The 25,884-nt window shown below is 49.1% G+C and overlaps 1 protein-coding gene across 1 annotated transcript; it reads left to right on the forward strand.

Moving 5' to 3' along the window:
* The first annotated feature begins 12,990 nt into the window (after nt 1-12,990).
* On the forward strand, nt 12,991-14,169 carry GSX1 (GS homeobox 1). The gene is made up of 2 exons (XM_054272127.1): nt 12,991-13,378; nt 13,814-14,169. The coding sequence occupies exons 1-2, from the start codon at nt 12,991-12,993 to the stop codon at nt 14,167-14,169; spliced, it is 744 nt and encodes a 247-aa protein (XP_054128102.1).
* Nucleotides 14,170-25,884: the final 11,715 nt, after the last annotated feature.

Raw genomic sequence — 25,884 nt, forward strand, 5'->3', positions numbered from 1 at the left:
AAACATCCAGCCTGATGTGGGGCAGTGCAGAGTTGAGCAGAAGAGCAGGTCCAGAGGCATCTGCAGCAGGATGAGTGCAGAGCAGGGTGCAGGCAGTGGCCCACAGCTGTAGCCCTGAGGTCCCATTGCCTTGCAGAGCTGCCACTGTAAATGCCCCATTGACACTTCTTACATCTTGGTCTGAATCATGTGGGATGAGAGTCCCCTCGTGCTCAGGGATTGGTTTTGTTTCCTGCTGTGTTTTGAGGTCCCCATCAATACAAACATGTTTGTTTGCATCAGACCAAACATGCCTTGCCTGGGATTGAATCCAAGTTTCTTATTCCTCTGCATTCAGCTTTGGCAGCCACAGGGCAACATTTGCACTGAATTGCAATTTAGCAGTTCATGGGTCTGAAGTGCTTCTTTCTGCCTTGCTTTGCACAGAGAATGCTCTGCAGGATGTGCATGAGAGCCCAGGGTATCAGGCCAAGCTCAGAGCTTGTGACATCTTTAGCCATCTCTGTGCTCCTAGGCACAATGAAGGAGCAGAAATTCCATTCTGTGCTGTGATGTTAAGAGTCTCCTGCCCTCATCTGACTCCTTCTGACCATCCTCATCCCATTATCTCCTTAGTACCACAGTTTCTACTTCAGCCATTTTCCCCCCATTTTTTCTCATTTTGTGCCTCTCGTCAGCCATTCTGACAGGCCAGTGATGATGTTTCTGTGACAGGCTTCTTCACAGTCCCATTCCCTGACCCAGACTCTTGAGGTGCCCAGGCTATCTCCTGTGCCAGGCCACAGTCCTCACATCTCCACCACATGTCCAGCCCTGCCCAGGCAGCACTGCTGGCTCAGTGCACTCCTCCCAGCCATCCCCTCCTGCTGACCCTAGCCCAGTCCATTCTCCAGCTGCTTCTCCTCCCCAAATGCAGCAGAGTGAGTCCACAGACATGGCTGGGTCATGTGTGCTCTCAACAGCAGGTGTTCACCTGTGGAGAGTCAGGCATGTGCAGGGCAGTTCCAGCCTTGGGGTAATGGAACTGCAGGGTGGTATCAGTCTCTGCTTGGGGGCAGGGTGTGGCTCTGACAGGTGGCTGACAGAGTTTTGGGATGGGGTCCCAGGGAAATGAGGCTGGCTGGAGCTCTTGCAGAGCTGCAGGTCACAGAGACGGGTTCCCTACCACTGTAGGTGCATCAGCTGGCCATTCTCTTCTCTCCCAGGACTGAGGGCATCTATCTTCAGTGAGGAAAGTCCACTCAAAGGACTAATGAAATCATTAACTCACTCAGTTAGCCTCTGAAATTTCACCACCAAGTTTTGGCATCTGTCTCTTTCCAAAATCCAGGAGCAAGGTCCCAAATGTCCCGCCATACCTATGTATCTGAGAGCAAGGCTCAAGATACCTCAGTGGTTTTGTCTCCTGTGCTGCTCAGCAATGTTGACCTACAGCCCCTCTAAGGACGGCAATCCACAGAGAAAATGAGCTGTCTTTTCCTGCAGAATGGCTGCTCTGGCTCTCCCAGCAGAGGCACCATCAAAGGTGCTCTTGTTTGCATTCGGTTGCCAGCCAGACCTTCCCAGCTTGTCACAGACAGCTGATATTTCCTCTCCAGTCTCCATGAGTTTTGTCCATCAAAGCAGCAGCCAGTGTTGTTTTATGATGTGTTGTAAAACTACCCTGCTACCCTGAGCGTGCTCAGCGTGGCTGCCTCATTTATCACTGCTCAGTCTTCACACTGGGCCATCATCCATCACTGCCTCCTCAGAGCTGAGACTCAGAACCTGGGTGCAGTGCTGCCATAGCCTGCAGTCGTGTGAACACTCATCAGCAGGTCCCTTTGTCCTCAGGCTTTTTTTTTTTTTTTCCAGGAAATGTGACTTCTTCTTATATTTAGCTCCCAACCCAGACTCCAGAATAAAAAATGCAACTTCAAAATTCAATTGACTGTGCCTAATGGAGGGGATTTTAATGTGTAGCCTTTGACCCTTATCTATTATTGAAGGAAATAAAGCCCTTTTTTGTCCCATATTAGAAGTTAATGGCAAAAGAAAAATTTGGAGGTTTTAATTTTTTGATTCCAATAGTGACCTCCATGTCCATTGTGAAACCATGAATAGTCACTGCTTGAGAAAGGCATTTCTGTGAGCAATCTAGAAAGTGGACAAAGGGACCTTTGAGACTTATGCAGAAAAGAAGTTCAAGAATATGTTTGTGTCTAGTTTTCATCTTCTTCCATAGAATGACAAATATCCTTTTATTAATTATATCAATAATTTGTATTGCACTTCCATCCTTATCTGCCACAAGTTTATTCTATTCTAATGACACTAACAAAAAAGTCTGTAAAATATCAGCCAATGTAAAACCTGTAAATTCAGAGCCTTGTCCTACTCCTAGTGCTACCAAAGGTTAAAAATACCACTGTTTCATCACCAGGTCTGTGTAGTAATGTGGCTGTATTGTACTGCACAAGGTGAAGATGAGACTGTGCTGGTTTCTGGGCTCTAACACCTTTGTTCTTTAGGGTTTTCCTACTTCTGGGGACACAGTTCTCTAATGCATGAGGAGTTAACAAACACGACTCAGGCACCTTAGTATTCTCTCTTTGGGGCTCAGCCTCCTGTGCTGGCAGAAATGCTGCATTGTGCAGGGCAATTGTCCTCCCAGAGAAGCCAAAGCATGTAGCACTGAGCTAGATGTACTCTGCTTTACACTCTTTTTTTGGACATGAATCTTCATAAAAGTGAGCTACCAGAAGGTAAACACAACTGTGCAGGTAGATGGGGACAGGCCATACACTGATTGTGGCTTCCCCTGTTCCAGGACTGAAATGAGCATTGTGCAAGTCTCATCCATGGCTCTCAGTGATGTCCTAGCAGAGAAAGATGGGTTTAGAGACCCAGATTCTTGTTATCTTTACAGCAAAATGGTCAAAATGTAGACAGCGATTAGGAGTAGAATAAGTATTTAGAAATAAGCATTTAGGTCTTAGATATAGTGTTTTTCCATTGCAGCTCAGCTTTCCATCCACTCAGTAATTTAGAAACAGCCACAGGCTCAGCATGGTGAATTTGGAAGGTGTGGCTATGGAGACAATGTGCTTGTCCCCAAAGATGGGTGACATTTGTCTTCTGGGGCTGCACCCTCCCCAGCAGCATTGCAGCACAGCAGGGGCAGGAGTGTAGCCTGAAGTCTCTGCAACACCTTCCTCTATGTTCATTTTTAGATAAGGGGCCATCTTCTGAACATGATTTGGGGCCAATGTATCCACTGTGCCTCTGCTTTGCTGCTTCTTGAGAACCCAATAGCTGGTTCAGATCCTCATGGCCACATTTAACAGGTTGTACCCACTTCATGTCCCTCTGGGCAAAGCTTCCCTTTTTGCTCTTTTCCAGAAGGCACCCTACTCACATGCACTTAAACCATTGTGTCAACCAAGCCTGAGTATGATATGAGGAGACGGCCAGAGTGTTTATTCAAAATAATTGAAATATTGCTCCCTATAAAAAGCTAATATAAACACAAAAATAAACAAGATGTATTGCCTGACATTAGCCTCTACCTTGGATTTAATCGCATGTAGGGTGTGATTAAATATATCTAGTCTTGAAGGCCCCCCTGAAGTCTGAGCAGAGCTCAGCAACTTCTGCTGCTGCTGTTGGCACTTGTGGGATGTGGAGAGGGTGGCTGGGCTGTCCTCCCTGGTGTCAGAATGGGAAATAGAGGTTTGTCAAGATGCATTTTTATAATAACATTTCATACATTATCATTTAATTCTTGGTTATTTCCTCATGTTTACCATAAAATTTTAAACAGTAAAAATAATATTTGTTGGAGCTGGAGGTAGCAGAGCTCTTCCCCTTGTGCACTTCCACATCTTGGCTGCCTTCCCCCCCATCTCATGGGAGCTGCAGCAGAGATGACTTTCCCCATTTCTCACTTCCAAGCATAACTGAAGGGCCACCAAAGGGACATGTGCAAGGAAAGTTGGACTTGTTCTGCTTTGCCCACATTGCCTGGGTTGAACAAGCCCATACAACCAGGTGAAGTATGAACCAAACATACAAGAAAGTGTTCTTTAACCCTCACACAGCATTTCCAAGCTCTGACAGAGATGTGACAGGACCTGTGATGATTCACACTGGAGTGACCAGGGCTCTACAGGATGAGCTGGTCTCAGAAGGGCATTACAGTGTTGTTTTGATCCCTGACAAATAACCTGTCCTAACAAACAGCTGAATCAAATTCTGCATGCTGGAAGGCTTCGTGGAAGCCACAGTGGTGATTTTCAGACTTGGGATTGCTTCTATGTGTGTGTATTTGTAGTTTGGATAATAATTTTTTAAAGGTTTTACTAGCATCATTGTTATTTCTTTCGTTTTCAGAAAGTGGAAAACATTTGTCATGATTTTGACTCTATAGTAGAACCCTTCACTGAATGTTCAGCTTAATTCTGGGCAGGTTTTACGTGAGATTTTTTGTCATGTCTGCAAAGTATTTTTGGCATCTAACTTAGATTGCAAACACATGTCTCAAAGGGGCATCTCAGCTACAGACAGGTCCTGAATAGACAGGTACAACCCATGTGCTCTTTTTGTCTATCTCATACAACCACTGCAGTAATTCCCTTTGAAGATCTCCTGCCTCAAAAGGGAGATTTTTACCATTGATCATGTTGCTCTATGAAGAAGCAGAGAAGCCTTGCTGATGCAGGCAGCAATACAGAAGCAGGAGCCTCCCTTCTGTGCCTCAGCTCCAGAAAGGAAGATGTAGTTTTGAGACCACCAGTGATAAAAAAGAACCTTCCTTTCTGAAGGGTGAAGGAGTTTCCCTGATGTGAGGCTGGTTATACTGCTGGAATGGATTTGATGAAATAAAAGACAGAGAGTGTCCATAGGACAAGTGAGATGGAAAATCATGGCAGGCACACCTCAGTCTGTTTTTTCTTGGTGTAAAACATCTTATCTGTCAAAAGAGAACAAGGGGAAGTTAGATTAAAATCTCTTGAGAAGAATGGACAATTTGTTCAATTGCTGAGCTTTTCCAGTTGGTGCTGAAGATTGGATCTAAATGTTTGTTTACCTCTGAAAACAATCAGTCTCCTGACACCTACTGAAATTTCTGAGTTTATCTCCTTCTCTTTTCTGATTGCCACATTCCTTTTCCCCCAGCCTGTTCCTTCTGGCAAACTTCACCTACTGCTTTTTTTTATGTGCCTGTGACCAAGACAGCAGAGTCTCCTCATCTGTTTGGGGTTTTTTTGGTTTGTTTTTGTTTGGTTTTTTTTTTTCCTAGCCCTGCATCTGGGCAATGTGGAAAATTTTGAGAACACTCTATCAACCCTTCTAGTTTTGTCTTTTGGAGGAGATAACTGGAAGACTTCAGACTCAAAACTTTTCTCTCACACTTGTTGCTGAAAAGCTATTAGAAGACTGTTCCATTTACTGAGAGACTGATCTGGCTGAAGAGAAGAAAGACAGACAACAAGGGAAGATGGTGATGGAAAAAATTACAGACACTCTGAAGAAGAGAAGGAAAAGTAAGGACAGCATCCAAGAAAGGAGTGAAGTTGAAAAACTGGAGAGAAAAGTTAGAAGATACAGAGTAAAGGAGAATGCCTGCCTAAAATCTAATGGATCAATCTGGTCTCTGGGGACAGGAACACCAAACCCACACAGGGTTCTAATTAGTTTCCATACTCTGGAACAGCAGTAGAGTTAAAAGGCTCTGACCTCGTCTATACAAGCTGCAAGAGGTGTCAGAAAAACAATGATTCATTGTCAGATTCAGTGATTCAAAAGTGGGAGTAGAGGGGCTCCACACAGCTCACGCTGCGCTGCTCTGTGGCTTCTGGGGAGTTCAGCGCTCCAAAGAGTCACAGCCTGCATCCGCGAGAGAAGGCAGCAGCTGGGGCAGAGCAGGACAGAGACACAGCACCCATAACCCTCCCCTTACACATGCTTTTGGGGCAGGCATTTCGGGATCCTTAAAGCACCAGGTAAGCATTTCTGATGGGATATTTGTACTTTTTTAATTCTGAGGGTTTCTGCAATAAGTCAAATGAATCCCTCTGTGCAGGTACATGTTTCTTCCCACTGAGTACAAAGAAAGCCAACAATGACCAGCTCTTATGTGGACTCCCTCTTCTTAAAATAGTGCATTCCCTGTATGTCTGTAAGAGGTGCAGTGGCAGGTAGCGCACTGAGAATTTATGTGCCACAGCACAACTACATAAAGAACAAAATTTGGCTAAGATTCTTTTGTTTCTCATAGTGGAGAAAGAATATTTTCAATGGCTTGTGATCAGCATTTATCCAGCCATGAATTTATCCTTCCATGATTAAGTATTTCTCACAAACTTCCAGAGCTGAAGTTCAAGGGTCTGACAAGCCTGAGGAATTCCAGAAGTCTGAGAAATCCAACTGGTATTTTGGAGTATGCTGTCTTCCTGTTGGACTTCACTGGCATAAGGCCCATATTTTGGGATCATCTTTTTCATATCAAAGCATGCAGCTTTGGGCTATTTTCCCAAAATATAGGACTGCTCTGCTTGGGATGATGTGGTGGACAGTATCAGTATTGCTGGACGACAGTGGAAGGAACCACCTTAGCCCATGGTGGGAGGGACTAAAGATAGAAATTGAGCTCTTTCAAGAGAAACCTTGAGTCTGTTTGCTCATGCACATCCCCAGCAGTAGCTCAGCTGTGATTCTTCACATGGGTACACAGGCACAGAGGACAGGAGAGCCTTTGACACCCTTCTGCAAATGTGGAAGATGAAGATCTAACAGCAAAAGGGCCTGAAGTCAGATTTGTGACGTTCACATTTTGAGTAGGAAACTTCCCAGGTCTGTTACTAATCCAGGACAGCCTGTAACAACTAGAAATCCAAACTTTGTTAAGTGTTAGGTCACTATGCTTACCAAAACAAACAAGCAGAAGAAAGAAAACCACAGGCTTTACTTGCATTTGAAATAAAAAAAAAAGGCAGTGCCTTTCTTTGTGCCTCACATATGTTTGTCATGTACTAGATTAGATATCCCTGATGTTATCTTTCTTAACCAGTGGTTATTTTGTGTCTCTAAAAAACATTCTGCTGTAAACTAGAAGATTAGCATGCAAATATAAGGAGGTTAGCAAATTGCTCTGATTCCAGGAAATTATTTCTCATATAATTGCCACAGTATGGTTGTAGGGCTATAAACATCTACCATACCCACTTGATATGTCTATATATAAATATATGTAAATATAAATATAAAGATATATAATTTATCGATTCATGTCCAGATATGCAGACACAAACACAAGTAACCTAATATGTTCTGGATACTCTACTGTGTTCAAAAGGGGTGTTAAAGTCCTCAAAAATGTAATGAAAATAAGAAAATTACTTTGTCAGTGTAGAGTGTTCATTTTCTCAGTTTGCTGCCAGAACTGGCAAGTTAAAGGAATTAACACACCTTTAGGGTAATCATTTCATGTTCATGCATGATAAACACTTGAGGAACGTGTATTTGTCAGCATCAGAGAAGGAACTGCAGCTTTCAGGCTCTGTCACCATGTCACTGGCACACAGAAAACCCTGGGGCAGGTAAGCAAACCTCCCTCTTTGCTCACAGCCCTTGCCACTCACCAGCTGCAACCTCCCAGCACCTGATCCAGAGCAGACACCCTGCCCCATTTTCCATACTCCTCCTTTGGCAGCACGGGTGATGCATTTCTGCACGTGGCTGTGCAGCAGCGTTGCAAAAGCATCCAGGAAATGCCTTCTGTGTGCTGGGGAGCTCCACCTGGGAGCTTGTTCTTCAGTGGCTTTATTTGCTCTAGTATCTTCAACTCTCTGATATCCTCTTTTAAATGATAGTGAAAACCTGCTTGTTTTCTGTTGGCTTCCTGTAGAACTTTACTTGGAAATCGAAGGAAGATCTTTATCAGTGAATCTAACAGACATTTAGTTCTCTCTCTTCCATCACAGAATGCACTAAACACATGTCCATTCAGTAATAACTAAATCCACTGCAAGACCCTCCAAATCTGCCAGGAAGGGGCAAGAAGCCAGCACTGAAACCAGTGTTCCCACAACCACTGAAACCAGTGTACTCACAACCACTGAAGCAGTGTACCCACAACTTCAGGCACCCATGCTGCAGATCAGCAGGGTTTGATGATGCCATCCACATTATTGTGATTAAAAAGAAGTACCTGAGCTACAGGGAACTGTTCAAATGCCTCATATAAACAACAGATGTGATACAGCTTCTTACCATACAAGATGACAGAATTTCCCCTTGGATGTTCTCAAAGAGCAGTCTGACAACCTGTAAAGCTTTCAGTTTGCAGAGGACTTGAAATACATAAAGGTGAGAAGTTTGGAGAAAGGAGAAGATGGCAATAAAAAAGGACTAGGAAATAGGGTGGATTCTGAGGTTGAAGGATGGTATTTCTAACAATTCTGTATTTTAACAACATCTGCAGAACTAATACCCAGCTCCTCTTTTACAATTCCTTGTCTTCATTACTCAAGCACTTCTCCATCCTTTGAGTACTTTTGTCCTACAAGGTCACCAGCAATTTAAACTGTGGTCTCACTATAAAAACAAAAGATTATTTTAAATTGTTTGGTTTTCCATGTTCCCACTTTTCTTGTTACTTTGTTATTATTTATGTCCAGCTACGTCTTTGGAATGGCCTCCTCAGTGAAAGGTCAAATCAACAAATTGTCTTCTTAGGAGATGAGTACAAGATTTCCTAATAAACCAATCCTGTTAGGAACCAATGGGACTGAAGATCTAAATGGCAAATCTCTACCCTAGGTATCTGCTGTGGAAAGAGAAAATAAAGGTTACAGAAACAAGCAGCTTTGATTTGGTCCTGTGGCACAGGTTTTACTGGCAAGATAAGCTATTATCTTGATAAACTGTTATGGAAAACAGATGAAACTGGATGAAACACATGGAAAAGTGGCGAGGCTGGGTCATAGAAACATGGAATGACTTGGGGTTGAAGGGACCTTAAAGATCACCTATATTCCAAACCTCCTCACCATGGGCAGGTTCTCAGGGTCGCGTCCAGCCTGGCCTTAAACACTTCCAGGGATGGGACATCCACAACTTCTCTGGACAACCTGTTCCAGTGTCTCACTACCCTCTGAATTTCTTCCTAACAAATAATCTAAACCTCTCCACTTCCATTTTAAACCCATTCCCCTTTGTGCTATCAATGTTTGTCCTTGTAAATAGTCTCTCCTTTTTTAAAGCCCCTTTTAAAACCATTGCTGATAGGCTACAAAATTATACTATTATAAATTTGAGAGGAGTTGATTGAACAGACAACAGATAAAGAAGAACTCACACAACAAAACCCCCTGTGGTTTAGCCTTTATTTTGGAAAAACTGAAATGAAACACAAACACACCTTATGTTTCTGGAATCCCTGATATTGCGGATCACTGGAGGCCAGAAGTAAACCAAGCAAACCAAAAACTGTTACAGGTTACTCAAACTCAGAATCATTCAGTGATCAGGTTATTGGAAGGGATTCACAGGTATTTCACAAGCTTGCTCCTGGGTGTGTTTGTCCAGTGTATAAGCACATTCCTTGGACAATCCTTCCCATGGCGCGTGCCTTGCGGCTCAGTGTTGGCTTTGATTTACATTTTGGTAAATATTGGAGAATTGGAAAATAATTACATTGGAAAATAATTACTCGGGATAGGCTGGGGAATATTACAGTCACTCACAAATCGTCAGCCCTGCTCAGCTATCAAGGGCGTCGTCTCCTTGGAAATAGCGATTCCTTCCCATTCCAGAGGGATTTCACCCTCCCGTCCCCACAGCTCCCAAACTAACGCACCTCTCCCTGCCGTCCTTAGGGACTGATGGTGCGTGGCACCTCCTACCCTGGGAGGGAAGCGGCGGCCACCGCGGACAGTGAGGGCCTCGCCACAAAAGGCGACGATGGCCGGTCCCTCAAAACGAAGGGGGAGCTCCTTCCAGCCGATGGGCACAGCCGCCCCCGGCAGCAGCGGCGGTGTGACACCCTGTCCCCTCGCCGGCAGCCGTGTCGCATGTCACCCATCGCCAGGGGGGCAGCACGGCTCAGGTAGTGCCAGCGCTGTTGCCCTCTCTCTCCTGTATCCCCCGCAGCGATCCCTGACGTTCCCCTCTCTAAGGGTCCCCCAGCGGATGCTCACCCTGATGCTTCCCTGTCCCCGTCCCCTTCCCGGGGGTGTGACAGTGCGGGGGGAGCAGCTGCCCCCGGCGGTTCTCTCCGTGCGGAGCCCAAGCCCCGGCACCTCCCGCTGCCGCCGGGGACCCGATCCCGGCAGGACCCCATCCCTGCAGGACCCCATCCCGGCAGGACCCCATCCCGGCAGGGCCCCATCCCGGCAGGACCCCATCCCGGCAGGGCCCCATCCCGGCAGGGTCCCATCCCGGCAGGACCTCATCCCCGCCCCAGGAGCAGCGGCAGCTCCGGGAGGGGCTCCCCCCGCGCCCCCCGAGCCGCCTGCAGCCCCGACCCAGTCCGTGGATCTCCTTCCCCCTCTCTCGGAGCCCTTTTCGTTCCGCGACCATCGTTCCGAGATAGCAAACATACGAGGAGAATTTATTAAAAAACACAAAACCCCAAAAAAGAGGGGGCGCAAAAAGACGGGGAGGGGAGCTAGTTTAAAGTGCTGGGATTAAAGGTCTGTGCTAGTTTCAAGCGCTCATAAAACGGCCTGAAGGATGCTATTTTGCTGCAGTCTAGGTTATTTCAGCCCACAGTTGCACAACAAACCATTTAAACATTTCAGCACAAAACAGATTCCATTGTTGAGCTGCACATTAAAAAGTGTTATTCGCTTTGAAGTTTTTGTCTAATGGCTCTAAACTGAAAGAAAATGTTTTCCTATTACTTAATTCAATCATAGCGAAGAGGCTTGGTAAAAAGCCCACGGATTTTGCCCAAAGTGTGACAGAGTTCTCTTTGTGTTTGCTTATCCTCTGCTGTCACACACTTTAATTCGCCTCTCTTTATCTGGCATTCAAAACTTTCTTCAATGACATTCAATAAGGTCCAGCGGCTGGAAAAAAAAACTGGTTATTTTTTTGGATATTCTTTCCCAGTAGCTTTGGGCTTGGTGTGCATTCAGAAGCTGTTAACCCTTTGCCTCCCTGCGGCTCGGAGCCCCGGGGTTCAGCCCCTGGGCAGCGGGAATCCCTCGGAATAAGGCTGAATCCACCACCCCCGGTGGCGAGCCGCTTCTCAGCGGGGAAAAATGCCCCTTCCCGGGACCCAGCTCCGGCGGAAAATGTTTTAAAATACCTTTTCCTTAAAAATCAAAAAGAAAAATCCAAACCCTATTAACACTTTCAGGGAAAGGACACTTGGGAATCCTCTCTATGTCATGGCGGGGCTGAGTTTTTATTAACATTCGTTTTTGTTCGCTCTGTAATTTCCGCCGTTCATTTGTGCACATCAGTACATTTTTTGGCTCGGGCATCAATAGTCTCTCGGCAAAACTCCCGTGGATTGCTGTAAGAATTGTGACCACAGGCAAAACAACCTCTGCACAGCCCTGAGAAACGGAGTGCACCACTTTCAAGGCTTTTTCTTCCTTTCCCCCTTTTTCCCCCTCCTTTTCAAAAAGTCCGTTTGCTTTCGAGGCGGGGAGGTTACTGTAGGGACCAACATCCCCACGTTTTGACAGGGGTCGGAGGGTGCGTTTGTCTTTTTATTGCCCGTGTATTAAACGGGAAAATCGGGGTAGAATACGTATCCCCACGAATTATTTCTTTTTCCTATTTGTTCGCATTCCTTATTCCCCTACTGAACCAAGGAGCTCCGAGGAGCGCGGCTCGGGAGCGGCTGCAGGGGCAGCGCCGGTGCGCCGGAGCTCCGAGGGACGCGCGCTCCATTTGGGCACCGCTGGGAGCTCAGCAGGTCCCCGTGCTGCCACATCCACACACCGCCGCGGTGTTTAAGTTAAATCTCATCGTTCGGGGAAAACAAGCCGTTCCCTGCGGCCCCCGCAGCCCCGGGCATCCCCGGCGCGCTGTGCGCGGCGATGCGGGCTCGGGCTGGCGCGGTTTGCTGCTGGCCGGGCTCGGGGCCGCCGCACGTGGGTGCCACGGTGCCACGGAGCGATGGCAGGTGTCACCGCCGCGACCGGGCACGGGGAACGGGGGTAAAGACACGCGGAATGTGCCGAGCGCCTCTTTGCCCTCCGCGGGTGCCGCCGGCACGGAGCGGCGTCTGCGTGTCGGGTTTTGTGTACCCGCAGCAGCGCGGCCGCGATGCGTGTGGCACCCTTGAGCTGTGCCCGGGCGCCCACGCAGAGGCCCGGCGGATGTCCTGGCCGGTGGAGCACCGGCTGGCGCATCTCTGCGGCCGGGGGCTTCGCCCGACGGCGGCCACAGCGAAAAGTGGCAAGTCCCGGACCCAGGCTGGGAACAAAGACGTGGGGCTAGGGAAGGCGGCGCGCGAGGCAGTGGGGACGAGACATCCCGGAGGCGAGGGGAGAGAGAGAGGCCGTCGGCACCGGGGGGCAGACCTGGTGCCACAGGTGGGAAAGGCACCGGGGGGCTGGCAGGGAAGCTGCGCCGGCGGAGACCGCGGCTGCAGCCGGCAAAATAAACAAGTGGGAGCGGGCTGAAAGCTGGGCTGAAAGCGAAGGAGAGCGATAAAGAGAAAGAAAAGAATATTAAATCGCGAGAGAATGAGAAAATAACCCCGCCAAAGGGAGAGGAGGGGAGAGGCCGCCTGCTACGGCGTGGGTGGGGTCGACAAGAATAGAGTACATTATGCAGTTCATTTAGTTAACAAGGGAAATAATGAGGGAGCGTGCGGCGTGAATGCCAAGAGAAGAGCCACAGAAAGCCCATTGAGCGCCCGGCGCCGCCATCACATGGCGCGGGCGCTATTTAAAGCGGGCGGCGGGCGCCGTTCAGCACCACTCGGGCTGGCCAGCGGCGCCGGGCGGGCGCTGCGCGGGGCGCTGCGCGGGGCTGCGCGGGGCAATGCCGCGCTCCTTCCTGGTGGACTCGCTGGTGCTGCGGGAGGCGGGCGAGAAGAAGGGGGAGGGCAGTCCTCCGCCGCCGCTCTTCCCCTACGCCGTGCACCCCTCGCACCCGCTGCCCGGGCTGCCGGCCGGAGCCTGCCACGCTCGCAAGGCCGGGCTGCTCTGCGTCTGCCCGCTCTGTGTCACCGCCTCCCAGCTGCACCCGCCGCCGCCCGCCATCCCCCTCATCAAGGCTTCCTTCCCTCCCTTCGGCTCCCAGTACTGCCACTCGCCCCTGGCCCGCCAGCAGCACTCCGTCTCCGCCGTCAGCGTCGGGCACGCACCGGCGCTCTACCAGGGCGCCTACCCGCTGCCCGACCCGCGGCAGTTCCACTGCATCTCCGTGGGTAAGGCGGGCGGCGGCGGCCGGCGGGGGTGCATGCCTGCATGGCAGCGGGGGGCGCTGCGGGGAGGCGATGGGGGTCCCGGGGGACCCTGCCGAGGGGGCTGCCTGCCCAGCGCACGGGGCTGGACGGGAGTGCCGGCGCCTCTCTCCGCCGGTGCCGCGGACGATGCGCTGGGGAATTCCCTCTGCCGCCTGCCGAGTCCCCGAGCCAGGCTGTGCGGTCGGGGAGGGAGAGGCGGCCGCGAAACCCGTGCGGGCTCGGACTCCAGCCTGTCAGCGCTTGCTGGGTCTCAGGCCCCCCGGGGACGAGGAAGGGCTGCGGCCCCGCAGGGTGGGCGGCAAGCGGGGCTCAGCGGGGGCCGGCGAGTGCCCGGGGCGGCGGGGCGGGCGGCGGAGGGTCCGGCCGGTCTGACGGTGCGCTCCTCTCCATTCCCAGACAGCACGTCCAGCCAGCTGCCCAGCAGCAAGCGGATGCGCACCGCATTCACCAGCACGCAGCTCCTGGAGCTGGAGAGGGAGTTCGCCTCCAACATGTACCTCTCCCGACTGCGGCGAATCGAGATCGCCACCTACCTGAACCTCTCCGAGAAGCAGGTGAAGATCTGGTTCCAGAACCGACGGGTCAAGCACAAGAAAGAAGGCAAAAGTAGCTCCCACCGGGGCGGGGGGGGCGGCCACAGCTGCAAATGCTCGTCCCTTTCCACCACTAAGTGCTCGGAGGACGACGAGGACTTGCGCATGTCTCCGTCCTCCTCGGGGAAGGACGACAGAGGTCTCGCAGTCACCCCCTAACCACCCGCACACCCACCCCGGCTCCGCAGGAACTGTGGCGAAAGCAGGGGAGGGAATCCTGCCTGCCCCGGTGCTGACACGCAGCCGAAGGATTTTATACCGTTTTGTATAATTTGTGTAATTTACGAAGGACTTTCTCGCCTTTCTAGACCCCCGGCCCACGGGGACGGGTGTCCCGGCACCCTGGTGTAAATAAACTCCTCCCTAGGACCCCAGGCGTCCCCCCATAGTGCTCTCTCACTTGTGTCCCCGCAGGCGCAGCCCCGGGCCCGGGACGCTCCTCGCTGACCTCCCCGCGCACGAGACGGGCACGGAGTGCGCGGATGCTGCGCGGCACGGGCGGTGCGCCCGCCTGGAGGGATGCTGTCCCGGGCTCCCTCCGGTAACTCGGCGGTGCCCAAGAGCGGGCGAACGGACCGGGGCTGTTTGGGTTACTATATTTCTCCCCCCCTTTTTTTTTTTTTTTGTTTCCTTTACAAAATGGTTTTGTTTTGACTTCGTCGCTGCCGGGCGCACAACTGCGGTTGTACCGTTCCGTCCCACTCCCTCCCCGCGGGAGATATTTATTTATTTATTTATGTGCAGAGAAACGATGATGGCGATGATAATAATGATTGTGATAACAATAAAAGCTCGTTGGTGGTTTATTTCCTTCTCTCCGCGTAGAAAGCAGCCGCTCGGGCGTGCGCTGGGAGCAGCATCGCTCTCCAACCCTCTCCGCCGCGGCTCGGCACCGGGACCCGTCCGCTCTGGCGAGCGCAGATGACGGGGAGCCCTCCTTTCTCCGTGTCGAGCTGAAGTACGGGGTGCTTAGGACCCCCGCCTTCTGAGAGAACCCCGGGGGCTCTCTCGGTCCTCCCCCGCGATGCTAAAGACCGGGCCGGGGAGAGGCTGAGCCGAGCACCTTCCATTGCCATCCCAGCCGCCAGCCTGCCCGCGGCTGTAGGGCCGCATGAACGCCTGGCTGCCGCCGCGACTCGGCCCCTCTGTCCCTGTGTCCGCGGCAGCCCGATAGGAAGGGCTGTCTCAGCCTCCCGCTAACCCTCCGGGGCTGGGGCCGGGCCTGGACCGGCCCTGCCGGGGCTCCCTCCATCACGGCTGCGGGGTCCCGCCAGCCCCGCTCCTTGAGCGCTCTGCCGCTGTTTCCCGTTGCGCCGTGACTCGTCCCGCTGCCTAGCGGGGAGCCCCGTCCGAAGCAGTCGAGAGGTGCCCCGGGGGTGCCACAAGCCGGACCGGCACCAACCTCCTCGGGTGCGGGACCCCCAGAGCCCGGCGCTCCGGCCGCCGCTCCGTCCGTGCAGGGAAAAGCTCTTTGTGCCGGGACTCCCGCTCCGTTCGGGCTCACGGGGACCATCTTCAGCGGGTGCAGCGGCCGTCCCTGCACCCGCAGCCGACGCCTCGACTCTCCCCGCGAGGCTGCACTGCTGCACCGCCTGGGACGGCGGTATTCGTGCCCTGCCATCCGCGGAATGTGCTTGGGTCCCTAGGCTACCGTAGGTTGCTGCCCGTCCGGGACGAGACACAGTTTTCATCCCAGCGCATGTACAAAACATGCACCGGACAGAGACAGGGGGATGTTGTCCCTCATGGGAAATCCCTGTGGAGAAGGTCAATGCTGCTCCACACACAGGCTGAAGTCGATGTGGGAAGCTATGGGTTTGGGATCCCTGGGCACCAGGGTAAAGGCAGAGCAGGTAAAAGTCCCACTGCCGGGACAACATCAAGTCCTGTCCATGAAACAAACCTGTCACCCTCCATCCTTCCCACGACACCCTGTGGGTCCGGGAGATCTATGGTTCCTGCAGCCCCACTCCACAGATGAGTGGAAAGTGTGACCCTGCAGCCCATGGCACACTGCGGACCTCTCAGGACACTCAGGATAATGGGAAGTGGGGGGAACGATTAGACATGACAGTGCAGGACAGGCACAAAGCAGTACTCTCACCCTGCTGGTCTGGGCTGATTTGTGTTCCCCCGTCTTGAAGTTGGGTGACACTGGGTAGATGCATTATCAAGATTGAGGCAAATGGACAAAACGTTCAGGCTCCTTGGTGGCCTTCCTTCATCTACTTGCTCCTGGGACCCTTAGACCTCTTACCTCTCTGTCTTGGCTTCCTCCTCTGCTGGCTTCCCACCCACATTACCCAGCTGAGATGGGACAGCAGGCAAGCTTGTAGTTACAACAACCCATGGGCAGCATCTTCCTGGCTCCTTTTCCCTTGACTGTTGGGGGTGAATTTGGCAGGTTTGAGACTAAAATCTGGCCTTGATACAAGAGTCAGTCAGTCTTGCCTGGTGCTTGGCCCCATAATGTTCCCTGCCTGTCCATTCTTCCCCAGTGGACCAGTTTCAACAGAAAAGACCCCTCAGAGGACCTTATTTTGCACAGCAGGGCCCTGTAGATTTTCCAGCACTCACCTCCCATCCTGCTCATGTTTACCAGGCTTGTTTTGAAAAGTCATTGCAAAATAGAGGCAGAAACAGCCTAATGTAGGTTTAGCAAGCGGTCTGGCGTCCTCTTCCAGAGCACTGGCACTGAAGTCAGTGGCACCCGTAGAGGCGCGTGTGTGTGCCCCTTGTGCCTGCTCAGCAGCAGGGGATTGAGCCAGTTGGCTGGCAGGGACATGCAAGGAACACCAGCACTGAGTGTGTGACTGTTGCTGCTGGAGTGGTGCTGTGGTAGCACTGCTGAAGCTCTCAACATCCCTGTCTGCCAGCACATTCCCACCATGTCTCTGCTCCTCCATGGCACAAGCTCTGTGCCTCCTCACACCCCTGTTTTGAGGCAGACAGGGAGAGTTTCTCACCTCTGAGGCAGGGATGATGAGGCAGTGGCACTGCCCACACAGCTTGCTCCTTGCTCACTGTGAAACCTGGCCACCACCATGCCTGGCAGACAAACAGTACCTTGTGGACAAGCATATTTTGTCCTGAGGAACCAGAGCTGGTGAGAGCAGCTGGAAAACTTTATGGGTGTGCAAATCAAGGTCACTATCACATCCTCACTGCAGGCACAGCAGATGTGGGCTGCAAGGAAGAATTTTTTGGTGATGCTGCCCCAGCCAGTGCACACATTACAGAGAGTGTAGGCACACATGCGACTGCATCCTTTATGGACTGAGTTTGTCAGCCAGACAATTTGGAACAATCCTCAGCTCTAAAATGTACCTCATATATGTAAAGTAGCAAAGAGAATTCCCTCATATGGTATAATTTTGTCTGAACAGCAGTGGAGTGTCACAATGGATGGCCCCAACAAGACAGTATTAATATTCCCCGATGCACGCTGGCCTCTGCTGCAGACCCTGTGTACCTTGCAAAGCCCAGTGGGGCTCTCAGTGCACTTGACAGTCATTATGCCACATCCACATGCAGAGATAATCCCTCCTTAGTTGGGCATTTTTCTAATTTAGTGAGAAATCATTACAGCAAATGCTCAGAGTGTCATTTTCAAGGACTCTGAGGTTGGGCAAATTAAAGTCATTTTGCTGTGGGAAGAGCGTGGGCACCTCTGCTAAAGCGAATGTCATAACATGCCAATTTTCAACTTTCTATCTCTAGCCATTTTGGCAGCAGGTTTCTGAAAGTTACTTAAACATTTTAGCATCTAAAATGCCCAGTCTCACCTGATTCCAACGGGAATCAGATTTATAAATGCACAAAGTGGGTTTGAATATTTTTTAGCATATACTTTTTTGATCATATTTCTGTCTTAAAATTGAACTACTTCTGCCCTAGCATGCAGAGAGGGCACTCTTTGGATGCTATGAAGGCTGTAAAGACTGTATCCCAGAGCAAAAGTGACTGTGCTGGCAGGGGAAGGAGGACAAAAGCTTATGCTGGGCTCTCTTTTCCACACACTGGCATTGCTGAATTTTGGTGTCCTACACCCCATCCCATCACATATGCAACCACTCTCTTTTCACAGGCACAAAATGTGAACCTGATATGGATACTTGGAAAAAAACCACAAAGGTTTGGAATGAAGAACCTTTTCAACAATAATTACCTGTGTACTTACATCTACTTAATTTTGCTTTTTTTGATTTTACATTAATGTGATTTTTATTTTTATCTCTCAGTCTCATTTGGTTCCTTATAAAGGCTGTATCAAATAGGTTTACAGTTGAAAACATGCATTGGTATTTTAAATATTGTTGCTCTTAACCACAAAACCACTTTTATTAATGCAGGAATTCCATAATTTGGTTTATCTGCAGTTAATGTATTTACACAGTGCCCGTTCTGAGCTGGCCCCATGGGTTTGGAATAGTGTTTGGGGTAAATGGACTTGCTGCTTTGGAATTGCATTACACTGTGGGTAACTGGGTGTTTTTCTATCATTCTTGTTTACTTAGAATGAACCTTACCTATTAATTTACTGGGATAACAAGGATTAATTTTTATTCCTTAGGTTCCTGAGGGCAGCTCTGAAATTTGATTCTCTAAGGACAATATAATTTGGTCTATGAATGTGATTACTTTAAAATACAGGTGGGTGTTAAAAAAAGATCCTAAATAAAATGGTTTTGCATGATATTCCAAATGATTTGGAGACAGGTACATCAACAGTAGCTCTCTCTCAATTACATTAATTTTGAAAGTGTTTTTGCTATGAGCACAAAGTACTCATTTATCAGGATGTAATTATGCAAGATCAGGACATCTCCTAGGATACTGACACTGATGATGACAGCAAATGGCTGGGCCTGACGCTTAATATGGCTGTAGCTCTACAGGAATGGCTGCCTGGTCCTGGACAGCTGATTGCTCTGGAACTACTCTATATACTCTATTTTACATAACCCATATGTACCCAGCATATATAAGTAAAATGAAACTAAATAGCTAATTAAAAAAGGAAGCAGCAATTATCATAACCAGGAAAAAGTCTTCATTGTTAAGTTTGCTATATCCCCTTTCTTATTCTGCTACAACTTGCCCTTTCCTCCTTGGCATTTTCTATTGGGCTTGCTCCCAAGAAAGAACACCAGGAAAAGAATACATTTTTGTCACATATCTGCTATCAGTCTATATGGACCAAATTGGAGAAAACACATCAATAGGATGTTAACATGAACCCAAAATGTGCCTTGGAGACAGTAACTCCTGTCAGATCTGTGTCTGTTCTTCTCCTCAGCCTTGGGTTTGTAACTATGAAGCTGTTAGCATCAGCCACAGACTACAAATACATTATTTTATGCACTTTGCAGCTGGATGGGCAGTGGTGCCCATGCTTGAGCATAGGTGTGTACTAGTATGTTAGATCCTGGGTGGGAGTATCTGGTCTGGATGGGTTCAGTCACTGCTCCAGAGGGGTCTGCAGCTGAAAGGTCCCTTCTGCCAGTCTGATGAGGATGTCAGGTACCCTGGTACACCTGAAATAGCACTAGGCACGCATCTAGGCACCTCACCTCCACAAGTGAATTTACACCAGAAAGCATAAACACAGAAGACAGATACAGTCAGATTATTGGAGAGAGTACATGGTAGCTGTGGCTGCAAACACATCTGGATTTAGTTTTATTTTAAAATATTTAAATATCCTTTGGTGGGGGGGGTTAACTGCCTGTATTTGACTGATCCTGGTCAGGGTAGAATACAAAAGTGTGCAGTGCCTTGGATTACAAGGCATTACACATTTTCCTTTTTTTTTTTTTTTTTAAAGAATCCCCTTTTCAAGCAAACCAGCTAAGTACCAAATAATACTAGATAATCCATACAGACCTGAAAAATGTGCAGGTGCTCAAGTGGCTTGTAGTGTGCAAGGCAGAGCACAAGGATTAAGCATAATATGGTAAAACATGAAGCATAGAATGTTAAAACACATGTACATATGTTAAGTTTTCTTTAAAGTCACAGTCTTTTTGCACTTGGTGATATAAACCCAGAGGAAGTTCATGGGGATCAGTAACTCTGGGGAGAAGAGGCCTCCACAAGGCAGGTGATGCAAAGGAGATATATGGACTGAATGAGGCAGAGGCTGCTACCTGAGGAGTGACACAAATACACTCCTGGAAGCTGTCTTACTCAGACCTTCACACTAGACAGGGCTCCTTCAGAGCAGAGTTGTCTCTTTGCTGGTGTTCTACTGGAGGCAGCGGGGAGATACTGATCTGTAGAGGCTATCCTGCTGAGCAAGCTGTCCACGTCTGGTGTGGGCTGCCTCCTGAGTCTATCCCCATGGTCTCAGCTAGGAACACTGTACAGGATTGCAGATCATTCATTACAGCAGACACAGAAATGGTAACATGCCTCTCCATTAATTCTTTCCTCTAGAGAAAACCGGCTTTGATCTCTGAGTTGACCAGAGTCTGAGAGATTCACTGAATCCACAAGGGATACTTATCTTTGATGCCACTGTGTCAGCTCTGAGTTTTCTTTGGTGCCTGAACTGGGAGGACACCACACTGTACTAGGGGGAAGGTCAATGAAAGCTGGTGATGTGGGAAACCCCTGTCCTTAGCTCCTGGCCATCAAGATGCTCTCTTGAGCATAACCAGTCCCGAGCATAGATGTTCTGTGGGCACAGAGGGAGGACAAGACAGCTGTAGTATTGCCATTGTCAAACCTGCTGGACCTCATGCCTTCTACCTAGATGCCTGTGACTGCAGTGAAACAGTTCTGAGTCCTACCCTGGCCCCTTGCAGAGCTGACTTACCCTGTCACAACCCAGATACAAGTTGCTCCAGCACATCAAAAACCTGTTCTGCTGTTGCATCACCTCCCAGGCTTTCAGCCTCCCCACCACTACCCCCTTGCACTCCTGCCTGCACTAACTGGTAAGACTCCCATCTCCCTGGCTGACTCCAGCTCCAGCTCTGAATACTTTTGGCCACTCACTACCATTGACCACAATTCTTGCCCCAGTTTCTGTCTTGTTCCCAGGCCTCATCCTTTCAGAGACATTTTGGGGCTCTGTTTCACTCCCAGCCCTGCTTGCACAACTGTTGAAGCCAACCCTCAGGTTGTCAGCAGTGGTGAGCAAGCAGAGGAACCACATCAGTTTATGCCAGGTGATACCTGGATGCCTCGTTCACCACCACACAGACTTCCCTGTGCATGGTGTCCTGGCACAGCTCTCCATGCACCCTTCCAACCCACCAGCTATTCCCAGCCAACACATCCACCCTGGCCCTTCTGCAGTGCTGCCAGCTCACACAGCCGAGCTGGCTCCCTGACATTATTCCCTTTTCTTCTACTAATCTAAGTTTTCTCACTTCCCTGTGTCTTTTTATTTTTTCTCCCTGCATTTCAGTCAATCACCTGTTTAAAGTTAAGCACATGCTTAAATAGTCTGCCAAAATAAGTCCTAGATAGTCTCAGTTGTTTTCCACCCTCTGCTGAATAATTTCCCCCTCCCTCTTTCCCCAGAACATATGGAGGTCATGTGTCCAGCTCTTATGTTTAATTTTGCACACAGTTTAGATTACACTTTGTATGAAACATGCTACCAAAAGTAAAGCTCCTTTCTCCTTTCTCTTCCTTTCTTTCTCTTTAGTTAAGCATACATGTAAAGAAACCTTTCAATGCATTTGCAGAGCCCTAATACAGTAGAGTGACACAAAGCATTCTGGATATTGCTATGCAAATGACATGCCAAGAATGTTTAGACTGTACCTTGAAGCAGTAAACAAGTTGATTGTCATGGTGTCATGGTAACTAGAGCTGGATCCGCTTCATACGAATGAGGTCCCAACCTTTGTTTTTATTTGGATTGCTAAAGCAACACAGTGGTCCAAAGCTCATCACCCCCTCCGTCCTCTGGAGAGTCAGAGATACAAGAAATGGACTCATGTATCAGGAGACCATTTAAAAATAAACAATGAGCTACTCCAACACACAACTTCAGGTCACTGAGGATATTCAAGCGTACACCAGTCTGAGTTGGGAGATGCTGTCAACACCACTGGAGTTTACCATGTACTCTGGGCAAAGCTGCAGTCCCACCAGTGCAGTTATAACATGCAGAACTTATATTGGAGGTGATGAAAATTGTGCTTTTAAACTGGTGAACTGCTGCCCTCTCACAGAAGTATGGATACTGGAGAAGGCAGCAGGGGTCTTCTGTGAGCAGTCTCTCTGTGTGGGACTGTAGGATCAAGAACTCAGGCTGCTGGTCAGCACCTTGTATTGTCCGCTTAATGCATGATTTCTTGCCAAGCAAAGCAAGAAGGCATTTCTCTGGTTTTGACTCAGCCATCCTTCCCTGGCTAGCAGGAAAGCTCTCTGTCAACACAGAAGAATCACACCAATGACTTAGAGGTTACAGAGCTTTTTTCCCAATCCAATAAGTCAGGGTTGAAACACTCCAGGCTCTGATGAGCCACCTCATTTACCAAAATACACTCCTGGAAATTGTTCATCCAAGCTGAGCCACCAGACTTGACTCCAAACCTCCTCTTTTACCCCTGCAAACAGAAAATGCTTTCCCAGACAAAGCCAACAACAAGGCAACACTGTCCTACCACACAAAATAAACTAATTAATTTCCTAGATGGCTGTGGTGTTATAACTTTGAGACTAAAAATTCTCTTTACTCCACATACTCAAAAATGAACTTTTTTTTTGAAGAGTTGTGTGGCCACTTGTAAGGGCCAGCTGATCTCAGAGCATTAGACAGAGAAGCTCCCCTTTTTGCACTATTTATCACTGCTGATCTGGGCTTTAAGGAAAATCACAGGGCAGCTGAGCCAAAACGGTTCCAGCCACAGGAACCAACACAAGAACCAGCTGGCTGTCTGTCTCTGTTGGTTCTTCAATCCCACAGTTTCAAAGCACAGGGCACAGAAGGATAACCCTTCACATGATATGAAGTGTGTGAGCTCCTTGGCCCTGCACCAAACCTGTCTGACATTGCCTGAGGCCTTCCCTGCTGTATATTGGACTCCTCTCTGTGCTTGTGTGCACTTGAGATGTCACATCCTGATGTCCTGTCTCATCTCTTGTTACCTGAGGTGATCTGCAAAGACCTGTCTGAACCACTCACGTGCAACTCTTTAATTTATGGTATCAATATAAGGATGGGAATTCTCCCACAGCTGCAGGACCTGCACAGAAGATGTACTGTAGCTGCTTTAGCAGAATCCCTGTTCAGAGTCAGAACAGAGGAGCAAGCTCTGAATGATAAGAGTTATCTCCTACTGCAGGACTAATCCTGGTGAGGCTGGCTCAATCAGGCCCTTGAAACCATCACAACTGAGGCAGTCTAGAAAGACCAGCCCCAGTGCAGATGGAGGCGTTCTCAATACCAGGAGGGAGACAGGGGAACCCCTGGAGAATAGTTGCTCACTGAACTTAGTTCCTTATCTGTAAAAACTGCATTTATGCAGCTGCACTTAAATAACTCTGTTGAGGAAATCAGAGGCAGTGGCACCAAAGAGCCACTGGACAGGGTGTAGAGGTGAAACATCCTCAGCTGGATGCAAAAGTGGTAACTGAGTATTCATCCCTGTTGCTCATCAGCCACCATAAAGTATCCTTGGAACTAGCTCATGGGAAATACAAGGAACAAAGCAAACCCTGACCCAAGAAAAGAGGGGAAAGGGTCTACCCCACAGATATAAACCCATTCCTGAAGATAATTTAAGTGCTGTCAGGGACCAGATGCTAACATGTGATTTGCAAACTACAAAATAACTTCTCTGGCATCTTTGATTCTGAAATCTAGCCTAGTCTCTTGCAGTCTCTGCAAACTGATCAGTGGGAAAGTTCTCATTCCTTGCTGAAGCACTTTTCCTGAAGCAGGATTTCTACAGTGTTTTATCTCACAAGTCCTGAATGGTTCAGTAAATGCAGTAGAACGATTGATGGGGCTGAGATAGGCACTAGAGCCTAGATCAGCTGGAGAGAGAGCTGGAGAGCTGTATGGCCCCTCTGCTGCAGGCTCCAGGCTGCTCAGAGCTGCTGCGGAGCAATCCCCTGGGAGAGCTGATCCAGGCAGAAACTCTGTTCACACGGTAGCATCACAAGTGTGTGGAACTGAAGTCAGCAGCTGATCCTAAAAAATGCTTTTGTGTGGCTTATCCATAGTCTGGGCAATCTGGAAAGCAGAGTGTTGTTTGCAGGCATATACTTTCAGGTGGATATGTCACACTTTTCCACTGAGATTTGAAGATCCCCTTGGTCAGCTCCCTCTCTAAATCTACAACTGGTGCACCTGCAGGGAGGGAGAATAACGTCTTAGCTTCCAGTGAAAAGATGCCCTTACAGCACATTCTGGGTAGCAGAATTTCCCATTTATGAGCAAGCTCCTACCTGTCCAAGTGCCACTAAAGACACAGTATTTCTCAGTGTTCCAGCTGCCACCTCTAAGACTTCCTCACACGTTTCATTTCATCAACAGCTCCACTAAGATTTGAACATAAAGCAGGGAGCAGCTGGTATTTAAAAATAAAGATATTTATATATGGGCCTGTATGAGGACATGGCCCAAGAGAGTCCCTTCAAGGAGAGTTTCATTTGTTTTTTCAGTTGTATCAAGTAGTCCAGACTAACTCACAATGGCTGGCAAGCCCTCTTCACCAGTGAATCCATGAACTTCTTTGGTTGTTTTATCTCTGGGTGGTGCTGCATTGATGGTCCAGTTGTAGGCTGTTCCATGGGTTGGTGTCATCATCCATAATCCTATCTGGACACATGTATGTATGTGCCATGGCTGGGCTCAGACCCCTTTGAAGACTTCCTGGGATGTGCACTGTCCCTTTGGGAAATGCATCTTCTCTTTGGTGTTGTGTATTTGTGTGGGCATGCGTCAGCCTGCATGGACCATTTGTTCCTTTGCAAGCCCCAAGGAGCTGCTCCAAGCACCTTCAAAGCTCACAGTGCAAACTGGCCAGGCCAGGCAGACTGGATGTTCTCGCTCCTTGACTTGCCCAAAGTGCTGGTCTCCTTTATCCCTGGTGGCATTTCCAGCAATATCTCCATGCTTTTGCTGGCTGCTCCCAAGCCAGCAAAATTATAGAAATACACCACCAGTACCATGTCCACCTTCAGAGCTCCGTTTTCCTGACTGATGTTTTGATTGATCCCGGTGCCTCCATCCCTCCCCTATCGCTGCCTCATGGCCACTTGCACCTTTCCTGCCCCAGCTGCCTGTACCCATCCCTGGGCTCTTCTATTCACTCTGAAGGCAGACAGACCTGTTGTGTGCTCTGTACAGCACCTAGCACAATGTGTGGCCCAGGCTTTGTGCTCTCCTGTGTGCTTACAGAGACATCCAGGCTCACATCCACAGGCAGAGCCCATCCATGGCACGTCGCACATGCCACGGCTCGCTGGCTGCGCTCACCATGTTTCCTGAGGTCCCTTTGTTAAATAAACAGCAACAGAGATTGCTGCGCCCTGCCTGGGTTATTGTATTCCTAACACAGAGCTTCTGCTTTGAATAACAGTATGTACAAAATTAACAATCATGTCTTTGTCCTCCAAAATGTATAAAATGCCCAAAAATGGGAGGATGCTTTGTTGTAAAATGGAGCTGGTCCAAGTGGGACTGCAATTTTGTCCCAAAAGTGCAACAGAACCTCAAAAGACCTGCTGAATTTGGCATCTGCAAAGGAAAAAAATCACTGATGCTTCTGGATAAAGGAAGAAGAAAGCAGAGGCAGGACACTTTCCACCAGAACAGCTCAGGGGCAACAGGGCTGTAGGGAAGACAGGCTCTGAGCGCCTCTCTCAGTTCTCAGTTCTGTCCTGGTTGACTGCAACCCAGAA

Source organism: Melozone crissalis, unplaced genomic scaffold (genome assembly GCF_028551555.1).
Source record: "Melozone crissalis strain CALT ecotype California unplaced genomic scaffold, PUWL_Pcris_2 ptg000013l_1, whole genome shotgun sequence".
Lineage (NCBI taxonomy): Eukaryota > Metazoa > Chordata > Aves > Passeriformes > Passerellidae > Melozone > Melozone crissalis.

Coding starts and splice junctions, on each gene's coding strand:
- GSX1 (XM_054272127.1), top strand. CDS start 12,991: ATGCCGCGCTCCTTCCTGGTGGACTCGCTGGTGCTGCGGGAGGCGGGC. Junction 13,379..13,813: donor GTTCCACTGCATCTCCGTGG/GTAAGGCGGGCG, acceptor CTCCATTCCCAG/ACAGCACGTCCAGCCAGCTG.